Genomic DNA, 9,677 nt, shown 5'->3' with positions numbered 1-9,677 from the left:
TTCCTGTTGGCCATCCTGGAGGGCTGTGAGTGACGGGGAGGCGGGGTGTCCGTGACGGTGACCTGTGGCGCCATGGCTGGAACCCAGCAACCACGTATCAGAACAGAGGGCTGCAGGCAGGGCTGTGGGTGTCTCAACACTGCACCCGTTCACCTGGGAGCCTCAGAGCCTCGGAGGATGGGGCTTAGCCCTGGTCTTGGAAAGCTGTGCTGGCCCTACGGCCCTTTCCCCTGAGATGCCGAGGCACAGCGTGGCTAGGGACATCCTGGCAGGCTAAAGGGAGCCAGAGATTAGCAAGCTGGAGACCTGGAACACTTTGGGCCACCTCGGAGGTGCAGAGTGTTGCTCTCAAGAGTTTCATGTCGAGCCTTGGCCTGGGCCAGGCCATACCGGGTTCAAAACCCACTCCGAAGTGCCCTTCTCCGTGGGAACTACTGTGAGGAGTTCTGAGGAGGAGGTGAGAGAGGTGCCAGATGGCCCCAAGCCCAGCTGGGCTCTCTGAGCTCCCGCCCCCCACTGTTCTCCCTGCGGCTGATGCTCACACACTTCTTGTTCGTGTCTCTCAACATCTCTGGCCTTTTAAGCATGTCCTCTGAGACCATCTCTGGTGGCCACCTGTCCTGCGCCCTCAGAGGCCAGTGGGGTGGAGATATCAGACCAACAGCTTCTGGGTCCCCTCAGACATCCTGATCCAAGGCCCTCCACACCAAGGCCTGTTGAGGGGTACAGTTGAACAGGATGGGGGGAGTTGGTTCTCTGCTTCCAAACAAACCCCAGGCCTGACCCCTGCCTTCTTTTTCACTAGATGTAGCTACAAACATACAGACATTCAGAATGTGTGTGTTGTGCGGCCTTGAGGTTCAAGCCCTGTCCCTCCCCTGGACCTGCAGGGTCCAGTTCACATGGCCATTCGGCCCAAGGAAATGACAGGTATTGTGAGCCCCATTTGCAGGTGATACACAAGACCCCAGAGCAGCCTTGAACTCAGGGCTGGAGGCATGCCACCGGGCAGATCAAGGAAAACCAAGCTGGGCTGTACCTCATAGCTGGGCTCCAAGCAACTACCTCCAGCCCTTCACCCACCCTGCCCCTCCTGGGCTTTCACACCCTGAATGTCACAGGCTGACGCTCTTTTCATGTAAACATCTTAATTACATCTTTAATGTGCTCACTTGGAGATGCTGTGAGTTAAATTACAGCTTCTGTGCATCCTAAATTACCCACAGCCCTCCAGTCAGCTCAAGTGCTAAGGTATTTATAGCATCTAGAGGAGGAAATAGTCCAGAACCTTCCCCACACGGGCTCCCAAGCCCCTCACATCCTGACACGTGGTATTAGTCCAACAGAAGATTTGTACATGCCACCCCCAAGTTCCCCCAATCAGCAAGGGCAGCAATGGTGCAAGGCTGGGCAGGCATGCTACTGTGCATGCATCTGTGTGCATGCGTGCCCAGTGGAGAAAAGATGCCCAGCTCTTGGGGTCTGGCTTGGGTGAATGCCTTGCCCAATGCCCCAGATTGGCAGAATTCCCGAGGACCATGGGGGAGAAGATAAGGGCTGGATGGGCTATGCCATCAGGAAACACTGGTTTTCTGAGGTCTGTCCCAAAGGGGCTAGCCCACTGCCTCAAATGGTCAGAATCCCTTCACTAGCCAGCAGCCTGCAGTCCCTGTCCTCAGGTAAGTGGCCTCTCTCCCAGTATCTCCCCAGAGCCACTGCACAGCAAGGCAGGGTGCTACAGTTGGAAGTGGGTGACCTGCCTTTTGGAGCCCCGCGAAGAGCTGCAGTGGGCACATCCCTCTCCCTGCAGCCCCTGAGCTAGAAGGCAGGAAGGAGGCCCTGTCTGATGCTTTTCTGCACACGATGAGGTGGGGTGACTTGGCGGGCGGAGCTGATACGGGGGTGTCCCTCCTGCCCCATGTGTGCATGTGCACACAGCCTCTTACCAGTTCAGGGCACTCTGCAACCTGTTCTCATGCTTCCTTCCTGGCCGGCTCCGTTCTGGCTTGGGCCTAGCCAGCAGGTACCGGGGAGACCCCAGGGAGCCTCTGGGCTGTTAGAGCAGGTGTCTAGAAAGGGCTGGTTCCTCAGGGTTGCAGAGAGCACATTTCTCAGTGGGGGGCCCTGAGCTGAACTAGGTGAGCTGATGATCTTGGGCATGAGCAACTTTCCTCCTGGTGTCCTTACCCACTGGGAAGTTTCCGCTCTATCCCTGGGCCTCTCTTGGGGAGCCACCCCCTCCCACCCTAGCCAGAGGTCTGGGTGGGTGCTTCTCCCCACCCCAGAGGACAGGTCTCTCTGTGACAGAGAACCCCTCTCCCTCCCACTGCACATTTCCCCCCCGCCCCCCTTTCTCCCACTTCAGAGAAACAGACCCTGACGTGAGGGATCCCAGCAGAAGACAAGGATCAGTGCTCTCGACCTTCATGGCATGAAGGATGCCTTCCACACCAGGGCCCTCAGATCAGGGGACATCAGTGGCCAGATGCCCAGCCTGGCCTACTGGCCGTCGAGCCAGTAGGTGAGTCCTCACAGCAGCTGGGTCTTCAGCAGGGCAGGTCCTGAGAGTAGATCTTAACGTCATGGAGTGGGCAGCTCTGTGGGCACTATGGTGGCGTCTTCGTCAGCGGGCCAGGACTGTCCCCAGGCCACTCATGCGTGGATGGCGTTGGCTACATCAGTGAATACCAGCCGGCTGGGTCTCTGTAGTGGGCCCTGAACTTGGAGAGAAGTCTGCAGAGAGACAGGTAGGGCATCAGGCCCTTCCCCAAGGCCATGGCTCTCTGGCCGTCACTTCCACATCACTTCCTGCTTGCACTGGCTACCAGCCATACCCTTGGCCTGAACTAGAATGCCATCCCTACATACTCAGCCTAGAAGTGGGCTCGAGTAACTCCTCGCCCACAACCACTCCCAGCTTGCTAGGTATTCATCCCAGGGGGTGGCTTAATTGTACACCCCCCTCTCTGAGCAGACTGGGGTTCACCTCTGCAGCCTAGTGTCCCAGCACAGTGGCTGGCACAGGGAGGGCAAAGGAAAAGAACTGCCAAATGGTCCAGAGTCCCACAGGCTGGGTGGGCCTCAGCCCTGTTTTCTGAATATCCTAAAGGGGAAATGCAGCCTCGGCCAGGTGACACACTGGTGGCCAAACCAAGGGGTCCCCAGACTCCCATCCAGGTTCTTCCTGAGTTCAGCTGCCCAGGTCTTTCCTGGGTGTAAGACAGACTTTTCAGCAACCTGTGGGGTCAAGGCAAGGAGGAAAGTGGCGGGATCTCATGGGGCGGGGAGGCCAGGCCTCTTCGTGGTACTCTGGCCCTTGGCGATGTCTGGGCCTCGTGGCAAGTGTTCAGGTAGCCTGGTGGCCCTAGCAGGATAATGACACAGGAGGCGAGGATGGCTGGGGTCTGCACAGGCTAGGGCCTGTAGGTTGCCAGAGCCCACCAGTGTAGTCAGAGGTACCGCTGCCCCGAGCCTGGCCCAGCCACATCCACTCAGGACTGTGGGTGCTCAGAGAGCAGAGAACTCAGAGTCTCAGTTCCTAACAATCTCTCCCATCAGTCCTCCTGCTTTTCCAGCCAGTTAAGAGGCTAGGGGTGGAGGACCCACAGGCCAACAAATAGGATTTTCATTTGCAGATTGGAAATGTGAGAAGTCAGCGGGGCTTCTGGGCTTGGTTCGAGATACAGGTGCCCAGTTCCAGGGCTGTGCAGTGAATCCCCGGGGTCCCCGGTGCTCGGTCCCAGGGCTGTGCAGTGAGTCCCCGGGGTCCCCGGTGCTCGGTCCCCAGGGCTGTGCAGTGAGTCCCTGGCCTTGCATGGTGAGTCTGTGGTGGCCACAGAGGCACTCTACAGTTTCAAACACACCCATGTACCTGACATTGCCACCAGACCACATGGCAGGTGCTGGAAAACTGCCTGAGAAAGGAGGGAGGGCGGGGGTGGAAGTCAGGAACAGACTGCAGGCTTGGGGTGCGGGGAGCCTGGCTCCTGCTCACCTTGCCCTGCGTGGCCTGCACAGAGGCAGTGACCTTCATGGAGGCAGCGTCCCGCCCATGCTCCAGCAGTTCCTGCTCCAGTTCATCTTGTTCCTCCGTGGGGTCGAAGTTGTACATGGGCATGAGCTGGTGGCGGAGCTTCTCCAGCCTGGGGGTGGGGCAGAGGCTGCTGGGGGCAGGGCAAGTCCTTCCCCACCCACCAGCCCTCCAGGCCCTGCCTGCTCACCAGCTGAGCCCTAACAGGCAACCATGTTTAAGCTCCTAAGATTTCCCCTGGGATAAAACGGATGGCACCTTGTACCTCTCTACCAGCTGTACCCTGCAGAAGGGTGGCCCGAGAGGGGCGATCCCACTTCTAGGATCAGTTAGGGCCATAGGCCACATAATTGCTGTCCATGGGCTCTGTGGAGCCCATGGAAGTCAGGGCCTTGTGCCAACCAAGCCTTCTATGGGCACTGGGCACAGGGAGAAGAGCCAGTGGCAGGTAACTTGGGGTAGCAGAGCAAGTGGCTCCACACTACCTAGCAGGGATGGCCACCCGAGCCCCAATGGTCAGAAGAAGCCCTGATTCCCTGACAGAGTGATGCACTCAGATGTCGGGGGACTCTCCTTTCCCACCCACACTCTCTGGAGTCCAGCCCAGCGCTGCCTGGGCTGGAGTGTCAGGTGGCAGCTGGGAGTTACCTCTTCCTCTTCCTGATGTAAAAAACCTGCAAGAGAAGAAGTGGCGTCAGATGGCCAAGACAGGAGGCCCTGATTAAGCCAGCAGTTCTTCAGGATACAGGAGATGCTAGGCTAGCGGACGGGAAAACTGTGGGTCTCGGTGTTTGCACCAGTCACAGGGATACATGCACCCCACTCCATACCTCCCTTTGACGTTTATCAGCTGTGGACAGTGTCTGGACTCAGACTCGGGAGCCGGCCTGCCCCCAGGAGCCTGGCCTGGGAAGGCGCTTGGTCAGGCTTGGCCTAGGTGCTGGTGGGACTGACCTCTGCCACTTGTGACTGGGGCTATAGCTACTGACCACTGGGATTCCTCAAAGCCTCAGGAGTAGGGCAGATGGCACACTCCCTCTTCTCACTGTCCAAAGTCCAAAGCCACGTATGAGCAAGAAGTACAGAGGTCCTAGGCAAGGTACTAACTGGGCTATGGGACACTGATGACCCCAGTGGACAGGGGTTGGGGGAAAAGCCTGAGCCCCTGGATATCAGCCCAGAACAAACTCCAGAACCCTGATGCTGATGGAACCTAGGGAGCACACTGGACCCTAACCCCCATCACACAGACTTGAAGGTAAAGTTCCAGGTGTCCTGAGAAAACACCCCTGAACCAAGTGTTCTGTGCTGGAACAGCAAATCCAGATACGAGATTCTAAGTCAAGAGTCCCAGGCAGGGACTCCAGGGGCCTCTGTCACCATCTTACTCCCCAATAGGGAGCATGGACACTTCTGCCTGGGGAGGCCACACCCCTAGACTCTGTCCCAAACCCCTGCGGTTCTCACACCATTTCTGGTCCATTCAGAGCTTGAAACTGGTTGGTCTCCAGAGTGACCCAGGATAAGCTTACTCCAAGGGCAGGGAGAGAAACTGAGGAGAAACTCTGGGGAGAACACATATAGGTAGCACCCTTGTTCTCCTGGGAGCGCCAGGGTATTCTGGCTCAGCCCCTTCCACCCGGAACCTCTGGCTCCAGCCCCGGCACTTTGTACATCCTCTCAGCCCCATCCCAGGCCTTCCTCCCTGCCCTGTGATCCTGTGAAGCCGAGGCTCTTCCAGTGAGTCCAAAACCTTTATCCAAGCTCCATCCTTGCCCCTGCTGTTCCCTCTGCCTCACCCATTGACACCTCCACCCATACATACCTTCCTTTCCAACTTTTCCCATTCCTCACTGTCCAGCTGCAGCTCCACCTCCCCCAGGAAGCCCTCCCCCACTGCTTCTCCGGGGAGAGGCACACAGCTGAGTAGATTTGTTCTATCTTGAACTAAGCAAGGCCTGGCTCAGGGTTGGCATGAGGGGAGAGGAAGCAGTGATCAGAATAGAGCTCTGTCCCTGGAGACCAGAAATTGTTTAATGCCCTGCACTACTTTTGCCCCATAACCTTTCTACCTTCTACCTCTCTGCTTTTGTGACAAAAACAAAAACAAAACAAACAAACAAACAAAAACCTGTGAAAACCTGGCCACCAAATGTTCCTCGAGAATGAAGAATAAGGGAGACTTCCCAAGGCCCTAGGACAAAATCTTTCACCTAGAATTGCAAGGCAGATTCTAGGCCCTGCTTTGCCCCTGAAGTTAGGGGATCTCAGCCTGCTTAACTGCTGCATGTGACAAGGGGAAACTGGCACTCTGTCCTTTCCCTACCCAGGAGCCCACACAGGCCCCAGCCCCCCTGTGAGCATCCTGGCCCTGCTTGCTGGGCAGCAGTTGTTCCCTGGCCATGATCCTGAGCCTGCAGGGCCCATATGGCGATCCTGATTTAACAACAGCTCCAGCCAGGCCTTGGATGGACCATCCGCAGCCCTATTTGTCAGAGCAACGTGCTCCTGAGTCTCAGGTCAGTCATGAGAGCCTGTGAGGAGCAGGCTGCACCCTTGCGTCCCACTGCCAGCGCCACCCTTCTCTTGACACTGGGGTCAGGCCTCTACCTTGACGTCTCAGCTGTAATATTGCCTCCTCAGTTGTCCCTGACCATGCAGTCTAGAAAGTTCCCATAGCCCCAAAAAGGTCTAATTTCCCAACCCAATCTCTATGGAATTTCCTTGGTTTTTATCTTTCTCCATTTCCTGTAAGAACCTAGGACTGTAACTTAGATCCCCAGTCACTGGGGTCCTAACGATTTGGCTCAGGACAAGTGCCCAAGAAATAATTACCAAGCAAGTGAATGAATGAACAGTGCCAGAAGCCTGCCAGGCTCATGGCACCTTAGCCAGAGCACAGCCCTGGATCTCTCCTACCTTCTGATCTCTATTCCTCTTGCCCCTATCTCTAAACTTACTTGTCTCACATTCCTGCTTGCTGCTCACAGAACCTCCTGCCTATGGCCCACAGAACCTCCTGCAGGCCGCCAAAATCCTTTTGCTCCTTACAACCCCTACTGGGAACACCCTCCACCTCAGCTTCATGGCCCAGCTCAAAATGCCATGCATTCCTCAGAAATTTCTCTGGTTCTTTCAATCAGTGGTAGCTTCTCTGGACCCCAGGGAACAGATCCCTGGTAAAGGGGAGGATTTGCACTATCATTAACAAAAAATAGTCTATGTTCTCTAAAATTCAAACACTGACCACCCTCCCTCAAATAATGGCCAACGGGGTCAGCTCTAGCCTGCCCCAGCTCTCACCATGGCCACAGCCAGGCCAATCACTGTGATGATCCCAAAGGACAGAAGCATTGTGCCCACACTGGCTGTGCCACCAGCCGCATCAGGGATCCTGGTGTCGTTGAAGCTGGTGGTTTCTGGGCTGAGGGTGGTGGTCTCAGAGGCTGGCCCATCTGTGCCAGGCTCCAGGTCAGGCTGAGAGGTGGGTGGTTGGCTGCTGAACCAGTCCCTAGGAGATCGGATCTTGGAGTTCATGCTGACGTTGAGGGGGCCCAGGCTGAGAGACTGCCCGTGGTCAGTCACTCTGCTGCTCACTTGTGACATCAGGAGTGTCCCAGCCTGTGGCCCCTGCCCATGCAGGCGGCTCTCTCCTTGGATAGGGCGTGCTGGAAAGGAAAGAATAGAAAACATGAGACTGAGGACAAGGTCTTACCAGTAAGATGTGTTTCCTCTAAGTTCGGAGCCATTAGGCAATAAATAAAATAAAATGAAAGTTGGGGAGTAAGGGCAAGTTAAGGGGATGTGATGACATGTACTTTAGCTATCTCTGGTAACTGTGGGTTTAGGAACATGACAGTAAAGTCCTGTCACCTCTTGTGGGTAAGGTGATAGTTGTGGTCAGGCTTGGAAGATGGGGAAGGTAAAGGAAGGTTTGGAAAAAATAGTCTCTCCTCTGTGTAATACCATCCCTACCCCCAATTCCCCTCATTCCCCACCTCCTCACTCCCTGCCTCATGTGTTCCTCACCTCCTGCTTAGGGAAAAATAATACTACAGCTCTTTCCTTTCCTGGAGAAACACTTGCTCAAAAGTCAAACGAGTCTGCCTCTGAATTCCAATGCAGTCACTTCAATGGATGACAAGTCACTCCACATCTCTGGGTCTCTGTTTTTCCTAAGTGGAGATATTATGAACATCTCCATCACAGGATGCAGGGTCAATGGAGTGCCAGAAATTGCTGGTCCCTAGACACCCCCATCCACAGTTAGTACCCTACAAATGTTAGATCTTTCCCCCTTGGCCAACCCAGTCGGGAAAGTGAGTCACAGAAGCATCCGGATTCAGCCAGCTGTGTGATCTAGGCTGTGGTTGGAGTAGGGGTTGGGACAGGTATAGAGGAACTAGTAGACAGGCAGAAGAGAGGTCCTCTAGCACAGCTCTTGGGGTCGCCGAGCCCCCCATAAAGGGATCCAGGACTACCAGGGACAAGGACAAAAATCAGGGGGGTTATATCTTCAAAGGCAGGAATTGAGTTCCCATTCTGAGGAGGGGGCTGGCTAGACAGTTATTATCCTTTTTCCTCCTTCCTTGGGAGCAGGGGGTGGGAGAATGTCCAGCCCAGTGGGTGGCTTAGGTCTTCCCAAGCTAGATGACCCTGGGTCAAACAGGGTGAGGAGGGGCCCCAGCCAGGCTGCAGAGGGACGCACAAAGGAGAGGAGCCACACGGCTTGTGGCTGCACACATGGCCTCTAGTTCATGGGTGTGTATGGGGAGGGGTGTCTCCCGTGCAGGTGCATGGGTGAGGGTGAGGTATGCTCACCTCCATATCTGTCCCTCAGGAAGGGGTAAAGTTGGCAGAGAGACACGGGGTGAGAGAGGCTCGCCCCTCTCTGACTTCTCCCTCCAGCTAATCTGGTAGTCCTAGGTTCTTTCTTGGCTCGGCCACTGATCCCAGGCGTGACCTTGGGCCAGACCCTTAACTCTTGGGGCTGTTTACTTCACCCTCCAAGCGAGAGATCAGGCCCTGCTCGACATTTTCTGGGACTGCTTCAGGATCCAAAGGGCAAGAGAAAGAAACCGGGTGAAATGGGTCAGCACCGTGACTTCCGAGATTCCGCATACCGTTCTCCATTCCACCGGGTTCCTCAGTCCTCCCGCCCGATCCCCCATCCCCATCCCTGCCTCCAAGGCTCGGGAATGCTCCTGTCTTGCACAGAAGCAGCGACCTCAGCACTTACTTAATCCTCTCTGGGGCGCCGAGCTCGGTCGGAGAGGCTAGGGGTGATGACGACCAGCAGGAGGTCAGGGAAAGGGGAAACCCCCAAGCCGGGGGCGGGGAGCAGTGGGCCGCGGCCAGGGCCGGCTGCCGTTCACCGGCCGGAGCAGCTATCGCTGGCTTCTCCAGTTTGAGCCAGCTCTAGGAGGGCCTGGACCCACCGCGGGGGTGGGGCCGGGCGTGCAACCTCGCAGGTCCCTGACGCTTCAGCTCCTGCCTCCCTGCGGGCTCCGCGCCCCCGACCTCGGATTGGCTGTCACCCTCGCAGCCCACCCAGCATTGGCCTGCTTGCCTGTCCTTCGGATCTGGCTCCGCCCCCGTCAGGGGCCGAGAACCGGGTCCAAGCTGTCCGAGACCACCCCTTTTCTCC

At 56.5% G+C, this 9,677-nt stretch overlaps 1 protein-coding gene across 1 annotated transcript; it reads right to left on the bottom strand.

Moving 5' to 3' along the window:
• Positions 1 to 1,137: 1,137 nt before the first annotated feature.
• LOC101622086 (chromosome unknown open reading frame, human C3orf18) lies at positions 1,138 to 9,492 on the bottom strand. Its single transcript, XM_004676118.2, has 5 exons — positions 9,270 to 9,492; positions 7,334 to 7,698; positions 4,679 to 4,704; positions 3,995 to 4,142; positions 1,138 to 2,733 (listed from the first exon to the last, which is right to left on the bottom strand). The coding sequence occupies exons 2-5, from the start codon at positions 7,634 to 7,636 to the stop codon at positions 2,653 to 2,655; spliced, it is 558 nt and encodes a 185-aa protein (XP_004676175.2). The 5' UTR covers positions 7,637 to 7,698; positions 9,270 to 9,492; the 3' UTR covers positions 1,138 to 2,652.
• Between the last annotated feature and the right edge of the window lie 185 nt (positions 9,493 to 9,677).

Source organism: Condylura cristata, unplaced genomic scaffold, assembly GCF_000260355.1.
Source record: "Condylura cristata isolate star-nosed mole 26May11 unplaced genomic scaffold, ConCri1.0 scaffold00004, whole genome shotgun sequence".
NCBI lineage: Eukaryota > Metazoa > Chordata > Mammalia > Eulipotyphla > Talpidae > Condylura > Condylura cristata.
The sequence above is the reverse complement of the archived record's forward strand: the minus strand, read 5'-3'. Positions and strand labels throughout refer to the sequence as shown.